General features: G+C 46.3%; 1 protein-coding gene across 2 annotated transcripts in view; it reads right to left on the bottom strand.

Moving 5' to 3' along the window:
* Positions 1–22,989, bottom strand: part of ASPSCR1 (ASPSCR1 tether for SLC2A4, UBX domain containing) — a 96,947-nt gene that overhangs the window by 58,944 nt on the left and 15,014 nt on the right. For both annotated transcript variants that reach the window (XM_032764518.2, XM_075071943.1), the window contains exons 4-6: positions 14,230–14,330; positions 1,197–1,254; positions 311–384 (exon numbers count right to left, since the gene is read on the bottom strand). In XM_032764518.2, the coding sequence (XP_032620409.1) occupies positions 311–384; positions 1,197–1,254; positions 14,230–14,330 (233 nt within the window). The remainder of the gene's footprint in view (positions 1–310; positions 385–1,196; positions 1,255–14,229; positions 14,331–22,989) is intronic.

Below are 22,989 nucleotides of genomic sequence, written 5' to 3'. Positions count from 1 at the left end.
TAGTCAGAGGGACTTTAGCTCTGAATTGTTTGTTTCACTCAAGAGCAAAAAACAACTCTGCAAAAGCTCCTTTAATCTGCACATCTGGTCAGTGCCAGGATCTGCAGCTGTGGGAAGCACATCTGGGCAGCAGTTTCAGATAAACAGGCAAATACAATAATTACTGAATGCCACGATGTTCATCTCTTTGAACTTTTTTTTCATGCATTTTTTGGTACTTGAAACAAAACAAATTTACCACTAGAGTGAAAAATTATGAGGGAAAAAGAGGAAAGTGCCCAAACAGGAAGTGCACTTTGCTCCTCCCAACCTGATGATGGCATTGCCTCCAGTCAGACCAAGTGATTTCAGTGTTGTCCTCTCCAGGGCAGCTTTCCCTGCTATCTGCAACAAGAAAAGGTGCAGAGACTTAGGGCGTGTACTTACCAGAGGAGGCAGCCAAGGAGACTTTGCCCAGAAACAAATGCATAGCAAGGTCAACACTGTGCCATCTAATGGACAGCTCACAGGCACCCCTTCTGCAGGTGGAGCCAAAGCTTCCCACCACAACACCCACCTTCACAGCTCTTACCAAACTTACTCAAATGCTTTGTAGTATTCTTAAGTGTTCTAGCTGCCAAGTTAACTAGACATACATGGCCATAGCTAAGGAGTTCTTTTCAGGGCCAGTTCCACCCCAGAGGTGGGTTTAAAGACAACACCTCTACACTCTGGAATCAGATTCCATCCATGTCCCTCCCCTCTCTGACCCACTCCCAGAATAAGAAGGATCTGTCCATAGAGTTCAGAAGGAGATGAAGGGGACAGCTGGGGAAGGCAGACTCCAAAATACTCTCTCACAAAATATTAAACAAAAATAGTAATGCTCAAGAGATCAAAACATGGAGAAAAGAAAATATTTACTGAAGTGAAACCACTGTTGTGACTCTTGAACTTTAAGAGAAGTTGAAAAAAACCCACAAACAGGTCACTGAGAACATTTTATGCACTCAGAGGCCTGAATGGTTCAGGGTTATGTTCCAATAGGGCTTTTTTTCCATACTCACACATCAGGCTTTGAAAAGGCCAAAGCTCTTCCACTTCCCCTCAAGAAAGCTGGGAGAGGGAACATTTTCCAGGCTGGAAAGCAGTGCTGGCTTTTCCTTATTTTCAGAAACAGAGAAAGGGAGACATTTGAGAAGAGTTTGCTGACTTACCTCATCTCGCATGTAAATACAGACTGGAGAGAATTCACCGTGCTGCTCCATACACTCCCTGCAAGAAAAGGAAAAGGAAGTGCAGCGGTCTGTATGACAACTCAACCTCTCTGAAACCTATGGAGTGGAACAGCACTAGGTAAGATCAGGGAGCCACTTTCTACTCTACTTACACCAGTGTAAATCCAGAATAACTCCACAAGGTCAATCAGAGCAGAATTTGGCCCAACATGTCCACTATTCCGTCAAATGCAGATCCATGAAGGGTTTTAAAAAAAAAAACAAAAGAAAAGCTAGTTCCTCATCTGGATTTTGAGATAAAGACAAAGGAATCAGAAAAGTTGATTTTCTTTGTAACTTTGGGCAAGTCAATCTCCCCATCTACCAGTTCCCCATCTCTGTAACTGGCAACAATAATTTTTCATTTTTCCCCACCTTTGTTTAGCTTAGGGTATCTATTACAATTTAGATTGTATTCTCTTTGGAGCAGGGAATGTTTCTTACTATGTACAGCACCTAGCAGAAAGGAGTCACAAATAATCAATCTACAGAGAAAAGTGATGCAGTTGGGTCTTGGTACCAGACATATAACATGGACAACAGCATTATTTCATTCATTCTAGAAAGCAAGGACTTGAGGAGGCCATAGAGAAGGCAGCTGCAATAGCCAAGGTGAGAGATGAAGACGTGGCTAAGAACTTCAGTGAGGCAGGGCATATACCAGCAGTGTTGCAGAGCTGGTCACAGGCAGTTTGCAGGCAGAAGAGATGAGGGAAAACAGGGACTTCAGAGACAAGGAAGGAGCACAAGTTTTGGACACCAGAGAAGCAGCCACAGAAGGTGCTGCTTCTCCTCTCCCCCCAAAGAGAAGCACTTCTTTCTCAGGCCTGGTCTACACTTAAAATGTAGGTCAACATAAATACATCACTCAGGGATGTGAAGAATCCACCCCACTAAGCACTGTAGCTATGCTGACCTAACCCCCAGCGTAGATGCAGCTAGATTGGTGGCAAAATGTTTCCATCACTCAGGGAAGTGATGTTCCTACAATGACAGAAAATTCCCTTCTATCACTGTAGGCTGCATCTACACTACCGACTTATGCTGGCATAGTTACAGAACTGTAACTATGCCACGACAGTCCTCCCTGTAGTGTAGACATGGCCTCAGATATTTAGATGTGAAGGGGCGATTTAATCTCAAGTATACTTCAAGACAGGGAAAGAAGATTGCCAGGAAGGAGGCAGTAAAGGGGTCCACAGGTTTATATATTTGATAGTCATCGGCACAAAAACAACAGTTATTTACCTTGCAGAAACTGGTTCTCTGAGAAGTTTGTCCAGGTACTGCTAGTGTGCATGTGTCTCGTGTTCAAGGTCAGAACCTTTTGATCAGCAGTGTCTATGGGGGCCATGCCCTGCATATCCTTGTGCTCCACCTCAATATAAGAGCATACAGGGCAGAGCAGCCCCAAAAAGGGGGCTTACTAATCTATTAGAGATCTTTGAAGGGGCCAACAAACATGTGGACAAGGGGGATCCAGTGGATGTAGTGTACTTAGATTTCCAGAATCCCTTTGACAAGGTCCCTCACCAAAGGCTCCTACGTAAATTAAGCTGTCATGGGATAAAAGGGAAGGTCCTTTCATGGACTGAGAACTGGTTAAAAGACAGGGAACAAAGGGTAGGAATTAATGGTAAATTCTCAGAATGGAGAGGGGTAACTAGTGGTGTTCCCCAAGGGTCAGTCCTAGGACCAATTCTATTCAATTTATTCATAAATGATCTGGAGAAAGGGGTAAACAGTGAGGTGGCAAAGTTTGCAGATGATACTAAACTACTCAAGATAGTTAAGACCAAAGCAGATTGTGAAGAACTTCAAAAAGATCTCACAAAACTAAGTGATTGGGCAACAAAATGGCAAATGAAATTTAATGTGGATAAATGTAAAGTAATGCACATTGGAAAAAATAACCCCAACTATACATACAATATGATGGGGGCTAATTTAGCTACAACGAGTCAGGAAAAAGATCTTGGCGTCATCGTGGATAGTTCTCTGAAGATGTCCACGCAGTGTGCAGAGGCGGTCAAAAAAGCAAACAGGATGTTAGGAATCATTAAAAAGGGGATAGAGAATAAGACTGAGAATATATTATTGCCCTTATATAAATCCATGGTACGCCCACATCTCGAATACTGTGTACAGATGTGGTCTCCTCACCTCAAAAAAGATATTCTAGCACTAGAAAAGGTTCAGAAAAGGGCAACTAAAATGATTAGGGGTTTGGAGAGGGTCCCATATGAGGAAAGATTAAAGAGGCTAGGACTCTTCAGCTTGGAAAAGAGGAGACTAAGGGGGGATATGCTAGCGGTATATAAAATCATGAGTGATGTGGAGAAAGTGGATAAGGAAAAATTATTTACTGATTCCCATAATACAAGAACTAGAGGTCACCAAATGAAATTAATAGGCAGCAGGTTTAAAACAAATAAGAGGAAGTTTTTCACACAGCGCACAGTCAACTTATGGAACTCCTTACCTGAGGAGGTTGTGAAGGCTAGGACTATCACAGCATTTAAAAGGAAACTGGATAAATTCATGGTGGTTAAGTCCATAAATGGCTATTAGCCAGAATGGATAAGGAACGGTGTTCTTAGCCTCTGTTTGTCAGAGGATGGAGATGGATGGCAGGAGAGAGATCAATTGATCACTGCCTGTTAGGTTCACTCCCTCTGGGGCACCTGGCATTGGCCACTGTCAGTAGACAGGATACTGGGCTAGATGGACCTTTGGTCTGACCCGGTACAGCCGTTCATATGTTCCAAGGAGTTCTCAGTTCCCTCACTAATTCAGCATCCCAGCAGAGAGAGACTCTGAAGGAGTGGGGATGGACGGTGAGTCATGGGATCAATATGGATATAACATCTCTAAGAACTAGTTATTGCTGCTAGATCTCCATTTGAAAAGGTTTGCTGGTATAGCTATAATGTAAAACCTTCCCAATGCAGACACATCTTATACTGGAAAAAGCATCGTCGCAAGTATTGTTTATACTAGTTCAGTGAGCAAAATAAGTTATACCTGCTCTGCAGATTTCTAGTATAGGAACGTTTCGCAGGAAAGCTGCCATGATCCAATTGAGTGTGATCCAATTCCTGATGAAGGGGTCGACTAGCTAACTCATGCAATAGTGTAATGCACTGGGTAATCCAGGAGGATAATCTCAGAGGAGAGACTAGTTGGCCCTGCACAGTTTTTCCCAATGACACAAACAAACAGGAGGATTATCAAGTGGCTTTGTTTTATCCAAGTACCATAGCAGCGCCCTGGGAAAATGTATGGTATACAGTTTGCCTTCCCTAGGTTCAAGTGGGGTTTGGAGAGGAAAACTGAGAAATTGATGGTTTGGGTTTAAATGACAATCCGACACCACCTTAATGAGGAATTTAGGATGGGGTCTCAACACTACTTTTTCTCTGTGGACGTACTACTTTGTAAAGAGGACATGCCATTAATGCTTGGATCTCACCAGCCCTTCTGGCTGATGTGATAGCTACCAGAAAGTGTGTTTTCAGGATGAAATGGTGAAGAAGCACTTTGATAAAGATTTGAAGGGGAGTGCCAGAAGGCCCACCAGAACTAAATATTAAGATCCCAGGAGGTGGGCGATCCCTGAATGGGGGTGGGGAGGATAGGCATAAACCAGCCCTTTTATAACAATGAAATCAGAACACTCTGAGTTTGAACAGGAAGGTGGCAAGTTGAAATGGCATTTAACTGGACCCTGCCAGAGCTGACAGTGAAGCCCAATAGCTTAAAATGGAGTATGTAATCTAGCATGGGTTAGGACCTTGTTGTGAAGCCCCGATTGAAAAATCTCTGCTAAATCAATCTACAGATCAAAGTGGAAGAGGGCTCCTACTCAATATCAGTATTTCTTGGACTTCTGTGGAATAGTCCCCATCTGTTGTGCTCAGCCAGCTAACTTTCAAGCAGTCAGGTTAAGAGACATGGCATCTGGGTGGAAAATTGTCCCTGATTCTGGGAATGTTAGGATGGAAGATTGAGGCGAGAGATCTGCAGGAGTCTGGGAGCCAGTACTGTTTAGCCCAATAAAGAGCTATAAGAATCACTGTGGCAACAACCTGGCTGATCTTCATTATGACAAGCACATGAAGAGATGGGGGAAAGACCTCTAGAGAGGGATGATGGAGGCTAGTGTCACAATTCTGAATCTGAGTCAATGAATTTGTTTAGTTGCCTCAGGTCCAGGATAGGGCACATTTCCCCTTTTCTTTTGGGAGTAAGGAAGTAGCTGAAATAGAAACCCCATTTCTCTGAACTCCTGAGGTGGTGCTTCTCTGGCTCCTACTTGAAATAAAGAACCCACTTCTTCCTCTCCCTGAGATAGGCCCCTAAGAGGTACAAGAGATAGAGGAGGCAAGAACTGGAATTTTATGGAGTGGTCTTTGGCAATAATCTCCAGTAACCAATGCTCTGAAATAATCCCAGTTCGTGCTTGAGAAAAATGGGAAAGATGTCAACTAAAAATGGTAAAGAGAAAGGCAAGCTGTGGTGGAACTGGTATACAGCTTTCAACATGAGCATCAAACCTCCTGTTTGGAAGCTGATGCAAGGTGGACACTGCTAGAAGAAGGGGGGCTCTCTTAAGTGAGAAGCAAGACTTCCTCTTAGAAGTGTAGCCATCAGGTGGAAATTCTGTCTGAACTGGCCCTAGAAACGAAATGGTTTACTGCTGGTAACAGGTGTATAGATACTCAGGGATCTCAGGGTGGTCCTTTAGGGTGTGTAATGACTAATCCATATGAGAACTGACAAGATCTGGTCCTTCAAAGTGAAGATCTTCAATCGTAATTTGGATTTCTCTAGGAATCCCTGAGGACAAGTGCCTCCTATACTGAATTCCTGGTGATCATAAGGGGGTGTAGGTGTTTATTTTCTTAATCAAGGGAATCACTAGGGCAAAGCTGTTGGAAAAGGGAAACAGCTCGACTGAGAAAAAAGAAAGAGAAATATATTTGCTGTAGATGTGATGCTGTCCTCCCCTTGGTAAGAGGGGAGGGTACTGGTGCCAGGGGCTTCTTAGGATCTCTCATTACTGGGGAAACCAGTACCAACGGCAGTGTCTGGAACTCTAAATCTGTAGCTAGTAATAGATGATAACGTGGCATCATTAGACTCTGGCATTATTACCAGGTCCAGCGCCATGGATATCAGTACTGTAGCCAAGAGGGAACTGTTGCTGGTTCCAACCTTTGGTACTCTTGTTGATTTGGCTTCAGTCAGCGCTGGAGGAGGCAAAAGGTCCACCACAGTGGCCCACACTGAGTGATAAGGCTTGTGGGCCCAAGATTTAGAAGAGTCAGCAGGTTCATGATTCTTTCCTCCTACTCTAGGGAAGAAGCATGGTGCTCTGAATCATCCCTGATACTGTCCTCTACCTGCCCTGCCTTGAGGTGGTCCCTGTCTTCAGTGTTCAGGTCTCCACTCGCATACAGCTTGATTTGAGGGACTGAAGACAGCATGTCAAAGTAGTAGAACTTTTCTTCTCAGGAGTAGCCAAAGGAGCTTTGGGATAGAATTCCTACTTACTGGGCCACTGAAGGAATGGGATTTCTGAGAGACTAGTCCCTTTTTGAATCAGTGGGCTGTCTTTCTGAATCTAATACATCTCTTGCTCCAACAGAAAGCGTTTTAACAGAGCATCTGTGAAGAGGCAGGTTCTGTGGGAGAAGGACCAGCACACCGAACAATGGTCCAGAATACATACCAAAAAAAAAGGCAACAGTTATGTTCATCCATTAAGGGACTAAGACCATTGAATACAGGCAGGACTTGAAGCACAAGTTTTGAACTCAGCCATTTAGCACTAAGGCACTGATGCACTAAACTGAAGCAAACTAGTCAAAACTGACTAAAATAAAACAAGAAGCTGCCAAAGGCAAGAAAATGTTCCTACCTAACAGGTTCTGAAGAGAGGTTGCTGCATGGCAGCAGGTGGAAGCCATCAAACTCCATCTTGCTGCCTTGGGCAGTAAGACCAAATTCACAGGTTACCCAACCATTAGAGCTGAATTAATTCTAACTCTGCCTGGCAAAGAGTTTTGTAGCTAGAGTTCCATTACTGAGAATGCTCTGGCACCAGAACCAAGTAGTTTAAATGTAACTCTCTCCAGCTGTGTTCCTATGACACACCGCTGTCTTGGAGATACATGAAGGCTAAGACCGACTTGGAGGTAGCTGTGTCAGTCTGTGAAAGGCTTTGATTTTGAGGCTCAGACCCTTTAATTCAGCTCTCAAATGACAGTGAAGTACATGTAATACAGATGTAATGTGCTCAAATCAGCCTCTGTAGTTTAGAAGGCTCCTGCTGTATGCTGAGTCCAGCCCCAGGCAATGATTTACAATAACCTCACCTGGAGGTGAAGACAACATAAGCCCCAAAGGAAAGCCCTCAGGCTAGAGGAGGTGGCACAGTTTCATGATCAAACAAAGATGAAAGAAATCATTCCTCAGCACTGTGGCAACCTGTACATCTAGGAGGAAAGTCTGGCACAACCCCACAGTGCCACACTTCTTTCAATGTGTGAGCTGATTCTGTTTATCACAGGTGAAATCTAAGGAATTTCCAAATACCATGTGCCTCCCCATCCCTACTAGAATCACTCTTCTCTTTCCTGAGCAGAGCTTGTGCCAACCATTCTTCAAGTAACTGCAGATCTCTTCCAGGCATGGAATGACCAACAGTGTTGAAGGCCACTGAGAGATCCAGCAGTTTCAGCACAAAGGTTTGTTTCTCATCCAGGATCAGAGGGAAGCCATCCATCAGCACCAGCAAGACTTTGTCCTGCAGCCTGGTCTGAAATCAGTATTGGGGTCCAGGGTGACAGCAGAGGACATATGCTTCTGGAGCTTGGATGCCACCACCTTCCAGATAACCATGCCAGGAAAAGGGAAATTGGAGACTGGACAGTAATTGATGGGTGCGTGCATAGAGATCCTAGAGTAAGATGTGAGCATGTTGCTGGTGCATGGGGACTGAAGTTCCAGGATCTGGCAACAAGCTCTCTCCCTCTGCACAGATCATGGGTTAACACTGGAGACAGACCATTTCAATTTCGAGGAAAATTCAGTTGTGTGTTTCAGGCATTAATAGTAAAATAACTAGAGTTCAGTATTTGGATTTGAAGCACCCCTTTTATCACAAAATCACTAGAGTTAGCTGAAAAGCACTGAAGATCTCTGCATCATCCCAGCAAGGCTTTGACATGGGGCAGGTTACAGTCAATTCCTTAACATTTCAGTGCAAGAGCTAGGGCTGTAAACTTTCTGTTCTCAGCCCTCAGATTATGAAAAGTGAGGGCTCTTCTACCAAATCCTTCCTTATCAATCACCAAGCACTAATAAATTATCCAAAATAAGGCTGCCATGGGTTCAACGTAGACTTATGGTCCAGCAATCAATTCCTCTCTGTGGGGAGGGAGAGTTGTATGCAGAGATCAGCAGGAATCCATAGTTAATTTCCTCACTTAGAATCATGTATAAAGCAGTTACTCTCAAGCATACCTCTCAAGGACACTGGGTGACCAAGAGCCAGTATGACAGGTAAGCTCAAGTCTGAAGGTCCCAGAAAAAAAAACAACAGGTCTGTTTCAGGAGACTGCAATCAAGAAATCACATGGGACAGGGAAGCAGGAATCAAGCAAAGAACGATAGCTGGGCCCTGCTCACACTCCACCCACGCTGCAAAGCTCCACCCAAACCCCTTGAGGAGCCCAATGTTTCTGCTGAAGGGAGGGGTCCAGCAGTGAGATAGTTACCACAGCTGCTATGAACATTCCCACTGCTAGGTATCTGAGTTAGCACAGGTCCCACTTTCAGAGATGTTGTCTCAGGCAGCCTTCTAGTCTCTCAAGATCCAGTCCGTCTCCTGGTTTTCCTTGTCCCTCTCTGGCCATTCTTTTAGCAACTCTTTCAGAAGGTCCATCTCCGATCCTCTGTGGGGGTTTCCCCACGGCTCCATCTTCTTCTCACTTTACACCCTCTCTATAGATCATTTGATCAGCTTACGTGACTTCATCTACCTGCCACATTCTGATGACTCGCAAACTCTCTCCCCTCCATCATTAAACTGTTTCCTTCTATCCAATCCTGCATATCAGCCTCTCAACACCTCTTAGATGTCTTCTTATCTGAAACTGAACATGAGCAAAATCATACTTTTTATCTTCCCGCCAAACCCTTCTCTATTCTCCTTTTTCTTCGCTGTTACCAGCGCCATCCTCCACAGGTCTGCAACTTGGGGGCAACCTTTCACTCCTCCCACCTCCCTTACCCAACACATACAGCCCGTTCCAAGTCCTGCCACTTCTTCCCTCCAGGGTTCATCCTTCTCTCTCCATTCCCACAGTCAAATCTTTCATTCAGGCTCTCATTATATCCCTCCTTAATTATTACAATACCCTCCATTCTGGCCTCCCAAACATACATATCGCTTCACCTTCAGTCCATACTAAATCCTGCCACTGAACCTATCTTGTCATGGTTCATGTTGCCCCATCCCCTTCACTTCACCAATGCTCCATACTTCTTTCATCCGTTAGATTTTCACACAATCTTTTCCATGTCTTCTTCTGCACAGCCCCCTATGCCTGGTACAACCTCCCCAAGCTCATCCACAAGTGCCTAGCCAGTCCACATTTAAGTACAGCTTAAAGACTGTAACAAGGCACTGTTAGCAGGAATACATGTGACAATTCTTGGGCCCTTAAGAGCAGGCATTCTGGGGCCCTACACCATTGTTGTGCCACCTCCAGAAGGGACCATCTAACATCTCTGCTGTAAAGAGAAAAGACTGCCAACCCAAGAGAGGCTAGGGGAAGGACCCCCAGTCCCTAGGAAGCAAGCTGTGGACAACCTGCAGCAAAGGCCAAAGGACTACCAAGACTAGGGAGGATAGCAGTGTATGATTTGTGTTTTGAAAGGGCAGATTAAAATGGAGAACTGGCCAGAGGCCTCATAGTTCAAACTCCAAATTCCTTAACTACTAGGAGAGATGGCAGACTACCAGCTGGAAGAGGGGGAAACTGAGGCATGGTGGCACCCCATCAAAAAGACCTAGTTTATAGTGAACAAGTTTGACTTGTTATTCCCCTTCCCCTGACCTCTGTCTACTTGTTTGTTCTTAGATTGTGAGCGCCTTGGATCAAAGCACATTCTTTTTATAGTGGGTACTACCGCAAATAAACAACAGCACAGGGTCAGAGTGACAGAATGTTCTTCACAAACATCAGGGCAACAAACACTGTTTAAATGAAAGAATTTACAGAAACAGATGAAGCTGCCAGATGGGCAGGACTGGAAGAGAGAAAAGGGACAGCACCCCCTAATCCTGCTGCCAGAGGTGGAGTGTGCAGGACCGCATGCCTCAATCCAGTCTCTGTAGGACAGACAAATCAAAGATCCAAGAGATTTGTTTTTGTGTAACTGCTAGAAGCCAGAAGGCTCCTCCTCCAGCGGGGGCTGCTAATCCATTACGTGCATTCACTGAGGCAAGCAGACACATCAAACACACTGCTATTTCTTTGATGTGCTGTTCTTCAGAAGGGGAAAGCAGGCAGATTAGATTCCCTCATGTAGTAATCTGACAGGACCTGTAAACATCTTGTGCAAGGAGTGCAGCACATTGAGATGAGGAGCAGCCTGCAATAGCTTCCAGACTTTCTTCAGACTCAATTAGCAGAGATGGCCACTGGAGACCCGAGGGAAATTCCAGTGGATTTAGAATACTTCCCCTTATGCACTTCAGGCAGGAGAGCTCTCCAGGAAAACATCTCCAAAGGGAAAGCCCAAGGAAGGATGTAGCAAAAGCCAAAAAATGGAGAACTGACTTACGGCTACCAGGACCCATGCAGAAGTAGCCATAAGACAGTGACTTCAGCCAGGAGACCATCAGTCCAAATGTCACATGACCAAGTCACAGATGACATCATTGCTGCTTCCTGCATTTAATGAAAAGTCCATCCAAACAGCTGATCTCACCTCTCAGAGAGCAGGAAATCCCACCTGGGTCTAACAGAGTAAAGTTAATAATTCTTAACACTTCTGTAGCACTTTACATCTTCAAAGAGCTGTGTGTACATTAACTATTAAGTTGGTGTTACATTAATAACCCACAGCAAGTGAGACCACTCCATGAAACCAAATCACACAAGAAAGAGCTCACATTTCTAACTGAGGAAACACTAGCTGATGTGTGAGCGAGCTGTAGAGGGGTTATTTATCACTGCACACAGATGGCTTCCCCACTAGACAGCAGGTATTTCCTCCATTAAAAGGAGGCCTTCCTTATAACATTACTGACACCCCTGAATCTTAGCTACTTAGCACAAGGACTGAAACGCTCCCGGCTCTATGGGGGATGGGGTGTTTAAACCCCTGAGGGCAGTGTGACAGGACATGTGTCCAGCCCCTTCCTGTCTCATATTCCATTCCCTCCAATCATTTTAGTCAGTTCTGACTGACTGCACTGAGGTGGAGCTCTCAAAGACACAGGCAGATCCAAATATGATCAACATGTGATCAAAAGAAATATTCATTAAAAAACAAACCTAAGAGGAAAACATGTCAAAGAGGTAATCCTCCAGACTTTGACAGGAGTTGAGCAGAGCAGTAAGAGCCCTCCAAGAGCATACTCCCAAAAGCAAGAGTCTCTGTGATACTAGGAGGGGGGAAATTTAAACTTAGGAAGGCTTGGTGTGACACTACTGGAAGGGAATCTGGTTCACGCTTTACCCAGGTATCTGCCCTTACAATTTAAAAACAAAAACCGGAGTTCTACAGGAGTTCTCTCAGTCTCGCATGAAGGAGCTAAGACCCAGAAGTGAGAATCCTACACGTATGTTATCTTTAGCAAGGATGTTTTGGGTTACTAGAGCCATTCAATTTGCAGTAGTTTAAATCTTAATAATGCCTCCCCAGTCACCAGCATGCCAGCTTTCTTGACCTTCTGAGAAGGGTCCTCAGGCAGCTGTTTTAGTATCAAACATCATTGTTTTCTTTTGTCCTTAGTCTGAATTGCCTTAGAGGAACTGGTTTTGGATAGTGCATTCAGCCAACCCAAACAACTTTCTCCCCACGTATCATACAAGGGAGAGACCTAAAAAGCAATGATTACTTCCCCTCAGAACCTGTGCCAAAGGCAAGCTCTTCAGGACTAGTTTGTGCTATGCAGTTTCTTGGGCCCTAGCGAAGATAGTGTATTCCAATGGTAGAAAAGAAATCAGCAAGCTTCAGCTTTTCAGTAGCTCCCAGCCACTGGCTGGCAAAGGATTGATACTGCCCTCTAACACTCCCAGATGTGATGCAAAGTTCTGCTCTGAAAAATTACAGTGAGCACTGTCTCCGCAGCCCAAGGCCAGCCTGCCTGAGCCACAGAATGTACTACTCTCAGTTCATAACCACATCTGCTCATAGGGGACACTTTATCCTCCATTTTCAGCTTCAGTAAATATACTAATTCAGTAACTTAGTCCATGCCAGAAATTGCCCCAACTTCCACACGTTTGAATTCCTCAATTGGTCCCACTATCAAAGGGACTTCAAAAGCAGTAAGACCAAAAGTATTCAGGACACCTGGATACAAACTCCTCCAACAGCCAGCTCTGAGGAATGGAGGGAAGGAGAGGACCTTCCTCCCCCCCGGCCCCCAACTCCTTAGATCACATTCCTGTAGAGACCTTATGCATCAGTTATCACATGAAATAAAAAACATTAATCATACACCGTTGACATGGAGCGAGACATTCATCTGCATGCTATTACTCGTAAGATTCGTCCAAGTGGCCTTTTATTTCCTAGAAGTTCTAGTGTCAGAGCTCTAGGAACCTTTGGAGGGTTTGGCATGATACTGAATCACTTAATTTAAATACCCATCTAAAAAAGTGTTTCAGTACTCAAATCAGTTTCCAGTTACACAACATTGCAGCATAGCATCTGCATCATGGTGCAAGAGCTTCAAATGCAACAGAAACTCTCCCATCAAGTTAGAAAAAGTCCAAAGCACCAGCCAGAAAGTGAGAACTGAGCAAATGAAAGAATAAAATAGGCAGACAAGGCCAGAAGAGACACCACATTAGCAAATGGTAAATTCTGCTAAAAAACGGGAAGCTAAAATCCTCCATACTACTCCTGGCAGAATTTGCAGAACTTGCCTCCGCTTCAAGAGGCTCAGCCTTCCAAAGCCACAAACAACAACAACAAAATCAAAGAGAAGAATTGTCTTTGGAGCAGAGTTTATTAGTTTGACATTTAAAAAAATGCTGCTATTGTTCTTGAGTCAACTAAGACAGAAGGAATCACTGAATGTAGATTGCAGCAAAGTGGAAGCAAACTACAGAAGCTTTTAATTCTTAGAAATATATATGAAGTTCTTTCTAGTTAGAGCAAGAAAGCAGGAGCAGGCATGAAACCCTAATCTTTAAACAAGACCTAGTCAATGGTTTGAAAATGTCATTTTAACCTGTACTTGAGGGTTCCAGGCTTCCCCAAAGTGTTCAGAGGAAACCAGCAGTTTGTTCAAGAAAACACCCAAACTGTCAGAACATATGGAACTGCCAGAGCAGACACACCAGTGGTCCATCTAGTCCAGCCCCCACCTCTGGCAGTACCAAATACTTCAATGCAAATCCCCATAATGGACACATACAGTAACAAGTCCATAGGGAAGTTTATTCCCAGCCTCAGGAAGGAGTTAGTGGTTGTTTTATATTCTGAAGCAAGAAGTTACATTCCCTTTTTTATCCTGGTCTAACTATGAATCAATGTAATTTAATAAGACATGAGCAGAATGTAAGAGTGGGGAGCACAATAAAAATACATTTAACTTCTAGAAATCTCCAAGTGTCTTTTGACAATGTCTAAAAGTGGTAGCTGTCCATCCTTCTTCAGCTGGCTGTTGGAAGTGTCCCTGGAAACAAGCCCTTTCCTTTCTACATGCCTCATTGCTCACCTGGTTTGTGTAAAATGGCTGAGAAGTTCCCACAGCGTCTGGCCAGAGCGAAAGGTGTCCTGTAACCGGGAACCACTGTCCAACTGCAATGCAATCTGAACCTAGAGAGGAAAATCCACTGAATTAGATTAAAGACAGGGAGGAAATTCAATTTCTTCACAAATTTTTTTTTAAAAGGTATTTCATCTCTAGGACCTCCTATCCAAGCAGGGTGACCAGACAGCAAGTGTGAAAAATTGGGACGGGGGTGGAAGGGTAATAGGAGCCTATATAAGAAAAAGACCCAAAAATTGGGAATGGCCCTATAAAATCGGGACATCTGGTCACCCTATATCCAAGGCTGAATTAGGCATCTTACAAATGTTAGGGAATTAAGCTTCACAAGCCCCAGGAGATACATGTCAATATCATTTCTAATTTACAGTTAGTGAGAAAAAAGGAGGCGCAAGATGACTTGCCCAAGATCATATAGAGTGAGTCAATGGCAGAGCTGTGAATAGAATCTTGGAGTCCTGACTTCTAGTCCTGTATTTTATTTATGTTCCTGACTGGCAGCCATCAGGATCATTCTGAACTTCAAAATATGAATTCTAAAGAAGTGACTTGAGAATATAGTGATACCATCTCAGAATCTGTTTTGGTTCCAGGTTCTCTCCCTAGAAATAAGACAGTAATGTACAGTTTGTAACTCCCACCCCAAATGTAAAATGGGGGGGGAGAGGGGGAGAATGCCTAAAACAGCTATCCCTATGAGTAGAAATTAGTTATGAACAATACTGTGATCCTATGAAGAAGTGGCCACAAGGATGGAATTCTCGAGGTTTGCAATGCTCCTACAAGAGCAGCAGAAAGCAGTCTGAAGATGCATGGAGGCTGGGGCACACTTAAGGGTTGTTTTAAAAGCAAATTTTTAGAAACCATAGTGTGAATAGAAATATTTTATTTTTTTTAAATCCCATGTAAACATCTTTCATTGGGGATTGTTGGGATTTAAACCTTTTCCTGCATTGCTGGAAACCTAATACAACCATATGATTTTAGTTAATAAAATCCACAAAGTGAAACTAACCACTCTGCTTTCAGTCCCCCAGACAACAGAACACAGTTAGTTTTGATTCTTTCCATTTGAATAGTCTCAGATAGGTCCATTTTTTTAATGTGACACTGACGTGACATGACCTGTACAGCGTCCCCAGGCTGCACAGATACAGTGCATGGTGGTGTCAGATTTTTATTTAGGGGCACACAAGCTAAATTTCCGCACACTCATGCATGGGCAGACACAATAAAACTTGACTGATCATCATGGTCCAAATCCTCCTCTCCTATAGAGGAAATCATTTGCAAAGGAAAATTTCACTAGAAAAGCCTTGAGAACAATCCCCTGCATCTTCCCACTGAGGGGCACGGTTTGCTTCCTGGAAAACCTACCCCAAAACCTGGCTGATTCTAGAGCTATTCATGCAAAGGCTCTGCTCCCTGCAGCAATGGCGGCTCCCAGCAGTCCCCTGGGTTCCTGCAAGTATAGTTTTAATGGAACCACGTTGGGAGTGATTCCTTCTAGTCATTGCTTCCCCTTGGGACGCATTAAACCTCATGATTTTTGTTAATAACTTCTGAAGTCCCTCCTGCCCCTGCCCACTTAACCCTGCACTGTGCAGACGCTGGACTGCACAGGATCCAGGGAGAAGGCAGTACCACAGAGGCACCCAAACCCCAAACACAGAGGGCTGACATCTATCTGTGGAGGACCCTCAAGAGGCAGATTTCGGCAGGGTGATCTAGGGTAATGTCTGTGAGCCAGGCCACAGAAAGATTTCCAAAGCCAAAGATAGTGTTCCTATAGTTTGCTTTAAGGGAAGACAGTTTCTAAGCACAAGTCTGGAAGGATAATTATTTATAATAAACTATACTTTGTCTCTAGTGCCTCTTCTCTAAAGGTTCTCAAAGTGCTTTATAAAGAAGAGATCAATATTACCATCCTCATTTTACAGATAGACAAACTCAGGCCCAGAGATGTTAAGTGATTTGCCCAAAGCCTCACAACAAGTAGGTAGCAGAACGAGAATCAGAACCCAAATCTCCAGACTCCTAGTTCTCTGCACTTTACCTACACCAAAGTATAACATACAGATTAACTCAGAAAACACACTACCGCGTTCCCAGATATCTATTCAATTCATAACTAAACAAACAAGGCTGCATTTTCAAACGGTCTTGGAAATCAAGAGCTTTCTGTACAGGTGGCAACCTCCACAACCTTCCGGCACAGACTGAGCATCAGTTTGGGGAATGGGCTTCCCTCGGGCACAACAAACAGCAACAGAGCACATTCACACATCGGACCAGTGGTGAGCTCCAGCCAGTTCGCACCGGTTCACAGGAACCGGTTGTTAAATTTAGAAGCCTTTTTAGAACCAGTTGTTTCAGGACAACCGGCTCTAAAAAGCTTTTAAATTTAACAAAGGCTTGGGCAGCTGTCCACCCGGCCCCAGCTCACCTCCCCCTCTCCCCTGAACGTTCCGTCCTCCTTCTTCTCCCCCTCCCGCGAATCCAATGTTCGCAGGAAGCCTGAAACAAGTAGCAGGCAGGTAAGCCGGGCGGGGGTGGGATGATGAGTGCGGCCCAGTCCGCCTCCACCTGGCCCCGACCCCGCGGCGCCGGTCCCGGTGCCGGCCGAGCGGCTGTGGCCCAGCCCAGCCCGGCAAGTTGGATTCCGTGGCGCTGGTCCTGGTGCCAGCCGAGCGGCTCCGGCCTGGCCCAGCGAGTTGAGCCCCATGGCACCAGTCGCAGTCCTAGCAGAGCGGACCCGGTCCCAGCCCCAGACAGTGTGGTAAGGGGGCAGGGATGGGATGTTCAGTGGGTTGTGGGGGGGGGGGGGGGGATAGGGGTCAGGGGGCAGTCAGAGGGCAGGAAACAGGGGGACTGAATGGGGGCAAGGGTCCAGGGGGGGCAGTCAGGAAGGAGCATGGGTTGGATGAGGTGGTGGGGGCAGTCAGGGACAGAGAGAAGGGGTGGTTGGATGGGGCAGGGGTCCCGGGGGGCCATCAAGAATGAGAGGAGGGGTTGGATGGGGCGTAAAGGGGCAGTCAGGGGTCCCGGAGGGGGTGTCAAGGAACATGGTGGTTGGATGGGGCACAACCCCCTGGGGGAGGCATGACCCCCTCGTGAGGTGAGGAGGAGGGAACCTGTTAATATTTTGGCAGCTCATCACTGCATAGGACCATGGAAGTACAACACACATCACTTCAATCCACTCTTCTAGCAATGGAATGGGTTACCTAGGGAGGTGCTGGAATCTCCTTCCTTCGAGGTTTTTAAGGCCCAGCTTGACAAGGCCCTGGCTGGGATGATTTAGTTGGGGATTGGTCCTGCTTTGAGCAAGGGGTTGGACTAGATGCCCTCTTGAGGTCCCTTCCAACCCTGATATTCTATGATTCCAATTCAAGTCCTTGAAGGCCTGACCAGCCATGACCAAAGTGAAAGAAAGCCCTAAGTCCAGAAGAAAGACTACACCTCTACCCCGATATAACGCAGTCCTCAGGAGACAAAAAAATCTCACCGCATTATAGGTGAGACCGCATTATATCGAACTTGCTTTGGCCCCCCCTGTTCCTTGTTCCCTGCCCACCTCCTCCAGCTCCCCTGTCCCTAATCACCCCCAGGACCCCACTCCCTACCCAACGCCCCCTGCTCTCTGTACCCTGATGGCTCTGACCCCTATCCACACCCCACAACCCCTGAAAGGCACTCACCAGCAGTGGCAGGAAGCAGAGCAACCCAGCCTCAGCCTGCTCCACTCTGCCACCTCCCAGCCGCAGCGCTCCACTTCCTGCCACCAGTGAGTGCGGGGAGGTTGGGGAAAGGACACCCTCCACACTCACCAGTGGCGGGAAGGGGAGCGACGCGGCCCCAGCCTGCTCCGCTTTCCTTGCCCCGGTCCCAGCTGTGTCGCTGGGGGGGGACGCCGCACTCACCTGAGGCGGGAAGTGGAGCGTCACAGCTGGGAGCTGGCGGAGTGGAGAGAGTTGGGGATGGGCTGCTCCGCTTCCACCGCTGCAGGTGAGTGCGGAAATCCCTTCCCTCAAACCCCCTCCCCCAAGCGACACAGCTGGGGCCAGAGCGAGGGAAGTGGAGCAAGCTGCTCCTGGCCCCCTGCTAATCCCCTGGGTCACTCTGGGACCGTGAGACCCCCAAAAGTGCCCCCCCACAGCTCCTGCCTCCCAGACATTGGGGGGGAAAAGCCCCTGACCACCCCCAAGACCCTCTGCCCCTTATCCAACTCCTCGGCCCCAGCCCAGCAGCGTGTCAGAGCTTTACCACGTTGTATGTGAACCCGCATTATATTGGGGTAGAGGTGTATATGTGTACCAAGCAACTACTTAAAGCTTCCCAACTAGCTAACTATACTACACTACAAAATTAAGGATGTTTGGGTCAAAACCCCAAGAAATTGCTCTGGGCACGGAAATAAGGTCTTTAACACCTGCAGAGGGCTATAGAAAGGAAGGAGCAGAGGCAGTTGTGGCTGCATAGCCCTTTTATAATTTCTGTTCAGTACATTCAGTGCATGAGGGGTGACCATGCCACTCCAACAGGCATTGCTTTATAAAAAGCTTTTCACACCTATGAGGCATCTCCAACAAGTATGACAATGCAGAGGTCAACTTGAAATTCCTGATAATTCCAAGCGAAAAATCTAACAGGAAAAACAGTTTTCCATCACAGACCAGCCCAAGCTATTTCCACATTTAACGCTTCTTCCTACTGGACCTTCCTCACTAGATTTATCCCCAAAAATCTGGTCTCTTTATAGCAGTATTCTGTGAACTCACTCCTGCTGAATTGAAGTAGCTTATGATCACTGGGGTTCCAAGCTTCCCTTTTGTTCTCAATCAGTTCCCCCCTACCAGTAAGTAGCAGATTGAAACAGGAGGACAGGTTGGTTGCAGTAACCAATTTTGGATGGCAAATGGCCTTCTAACATAGGTAGCTCGTTGACGATTAATCTTTTCGGCTGCATTGTTACCGAGAATCCCCCATAGGGCAGTATCCCATGATTTCTAGTGAACCATGGTTTTCATCAGCCCCATAAAACCAAAATTACCCAAGGATTCAGAGAATGTGAACAACCTCAAAAGGTCATGAGCACAGAACACCTACAAATGCTTTCTTCGTATATATCTAGGTTTTCATATGGACCTTCCACCATAGTGCCTGAGCAGCTTGAGGGAGACAGAGACAAGAAAGTCAAGCCAAATATTTTAGCATATTTTGCTTTTCAAAAGAGGGTTAAAAAAAAGGGAGACACTACAAAGTGTAGCAATCTACAATAAATTCCTTTGTGGACTGTGTTTGCTATCTACCTGCCCTTGTAGTACTGCTAAGAAACAGGAATCTTTCTGCACAGAAGAAACAGTGAGCATTATCAGCCACTACATGGTAGCTAAGTAGTTTCATCCCATCACTAACAGAGTCTCCTATTTTCTTCATAGCTGGAGACCAGCCTTAGATTATCCTCAGCTACAGATGTGTGCTGACAGCTGACATCACCACGCTACAAGAATCCTGCCCAGAAATTCAAACTGGCAATTACATCAGTTTTTGGGCAACAGTTCAAAGCCAAAAATGTCACGAAAGTCATATTCAGTCAATTAAAAACTCTTTTAAAAAATCCCAGGCTGCATATAAAATACTATAGAGAACAACGTCAATTAGTTGCTAAGTTTACAAATGTGCATGAAAGATGGATAGTTGTATCACCAGGTTAGCTCTTTGTAATAGTGCCTTCCTTCCCCATCCACATCACAAAAAGAATCTGGTGGGCACTACTCTGCAGATATGTTCTGAAGGGGTCAGGGGCCTTACAAACAAATGCTGATGATAAATCCCAGACTAATTACCATTCTACTTCCCAGACATCCAATTTGCTGAACAAATCAGTGATTTATCAAATCCAGGATCCAGTCTCTAGAATTGACTACCTCAGTGCCATATGTGTCAGGGGAAACCACATCTGCTCACGTTCACAAACCTTCACATTGGCCCCAGCCACCTATACCATGGGGCCCATACAGTGGGAATTCATCCCCAAGCCTGGGGAAAATCAGCCCACACAGTTAAGCACAAAGTTGGATTGCCTCCATTTCAGCACATAATTACTAATGTCGATTCTGCTCATGAAGTTATCCAGAGATTTGAAAACCCAAGTGCAGTATTTGACACTCGCAGGGAGTTCTCTTGGCCAACTACGTATTGTACCATGTATTTCCTTGTACTGGTTTTATACCATTAAATTCCATACCTTATTGTTCTTGCATTATGGGATGGCAACTCAGTTTAAATTCCACATTTCAAGATCTTAAAATCAAGAGTCTTTAGAATAGCAACTGTCTTTTTTTAATTACTTCTCTGTACAATGACCAGCCCCAAAAAGGCGTGATCTCTCTAGACTGTACTATAACATAAATAAATAATATTTTAAATCTCCTCTACCCCAGTGTTTCTCAAACTGGAGTCCACTGTCCCTGAGGGTACTCCAAGGGATCCATGGGCCCCGCTGATCAACTCCTCCCCCTATCTCCTGGAGGATACTGAAGCCAACCCAAGAGATTTTAGGTGCTAAAAGTTCAGCTGCACAGCAGGGTTAAAGCAGGATCCCTGCCTGCCCTGGTTCTCCGCCACTCCTGGAAGCGGCCCGCTCATCCCTGCAGCCCCTGGAAGGGGGGAGAAGGGAAAGTGGGTCTCTGCGAGCTGCCCCCACCCCGAGCACCAACTCTGCAGCTCCCATTGGCTGGGAACTGCGACCAATGGGAGCTGCGGGGGTGGTGCCTGCAGGCAGGGGCAGCATTCGGAGAGCCCTGCGGCCCCCCTGCCTAGGAGTCACTGCCAGAGAGGTGTGCTGGTCACTTTCAGGAGCCATCCGAGGTAAGCGCTGCCCAGCCAGAGCCCACACCCCTCATCCCTTTCTGCACCAACCCCAGCATGGTGAAAGTGAGTGAGGGTGGGGGAGAGTGCGCGAAGGAGGGACGGGGAATGGAGTGAGTGACAGGAGGGTCTGGGGGTCCCCAAAAGTTTTTAAATCAAAATGAAGAACTTCAGGCTGCTGAAGTTTGAGAAAAGACGGTTACTCACCTTTGTAACTGTTGTTCTTCGAGATGTGTTGCTCATATCCATTCCAGTTAGGTGTGTGCGCGCCGCGTGCACATTCGTTGGAAGATTTTTACCCTAGCAACACTCGGTGGGTCGGCAGGGCGCCCCCTGGAGTGGCGCCGCTATGGTGCCGGATATATACCCCTGCCGACCCAGCCGCCCTTCAGTTCCTTCTTGCCGGCTACTCCGACAGTGTGGGGAAGGAAAGGGCGGTTGTGGAACTGCGATAATGAGCAACACATCTCGAAGAACAACAAGTTACAAAGGTTGAGTAACCGTTCTTTCTTCTTCGACGTGCTTGCTCATATCCATCCATTTAGGTGATTCCCAAGCCTTATGTAGTGGTGTGGGTCGGGAGTGAAATATGGCAGAATGCCAAACTGCTGAGCCAATAGGCTGCAGTATATTCCCGTGGCTTGTGGAACCAGAAGCATAATGCGAAGCAAGGGATGGACCGGAGGACCTTGGAGCTGCGCGATTAGATCTCGCTGGGTTAGGTACACGAGTTAGTAAGGCGCAGCAATGAAGGCCTGAGCCCTGTGTAGAAACGCATGGTGATAGTGGCTTGGGGAAATGTGAAGCCAAAGTGATAAAAGTGCTGGAGTGCACCGGCCGCACCCACAGATGAGATCCTCTGAGAGGAACACAAGTAGGTCTTTTCTTCGGCCAGCCCTACTCTAGCGACCGAGAGTTTGGGAGAAGTTACAAAACGGTTTTGTCCGCTCGACATAAATGCGAGCGCCTCCAACGAAGACCGTCAGGAGGCAATTTTGTCCCCATCGCATTGAGTGGTGGGTGAACAAGAAAGGCCGAAATCCACTTCTTAGGGAGGAAAGCCAGGCTGTGGTTCTAACTACACCTGGTTTTTTGTGAACAGATGATTATGGTAGAACACCACCATAAGAGCCCTGAGCCTCGAAGACTCGGGTCTGCTGGCCGACGTAACGGCTACTAGGAAAGCTGGTCTTCCAAGACAGGTATAACAGCAAGCAAGGTCGGCTAACGGGTCGAATGGAAGATGAACATAAGTCTGTTAGACCCAGGTTGAGGTCCCAAGGTTGGGCTGGGCGGCGAACCTAAGGGTGTATGCGCTGCAAGCCCTGGAGGAACCGTCGAAACATAGAGCATGAGAACACAGAACGACCACCTTAGCCTGGAAGGAAGGTAGAGATGGCTGCCAAGTGTACCCTTGGCGGACACTGCTAGGCCCTGCTGTTGCAGTGCAGAGGGTAGTCCAAAATAGAGGGGATTGAGACCCCAGCAGGAGTAAGATTGAGCGTGTCGCATCTGTAGGAGAAACGCTTCCACCTGGCCAGGTACAGTTGAACAGGTGGAAGGCTTCCTGCTATTGTGATAGTCACGTAGCGGTCACACCATGAGGCGAAGAGACTGCATCCGGGAGGCGAAGTCTGCCGCAGTCCTGAGGTATGAGGTCTGGGTGGAGTGGCAGGGTAATTGGGTAGGCTATTGACAGGCGAGCAACGTGGCGTATCAGCGCTGCCTCGACGACGCTGGAGTGAACATGATGATGCATGCCCTGCCCCCCTGCGAAGTCTGAGCAGGACCCAATGAGCCGGGGGAACGGTGGGAGGCATAAAGGCGTTGGCC

Source organism: Chelonoidis abingdonii, chromosome 13 (assembly GCF_003597395.2).
Source record: "Chelonoidis abingdonii isolate Lonesome George chromosome 13, CheloAbing_2.0, whole genome shotgun sequence".
NCBI lineage: Eukaryota > Metazoa > Chordata > Testudines > Testudinidae > Chelonoidis > Chelonoidis abingdonii.
This window is presented reverse-complemented; position numbering and strand designations above follow the sequence as displayed.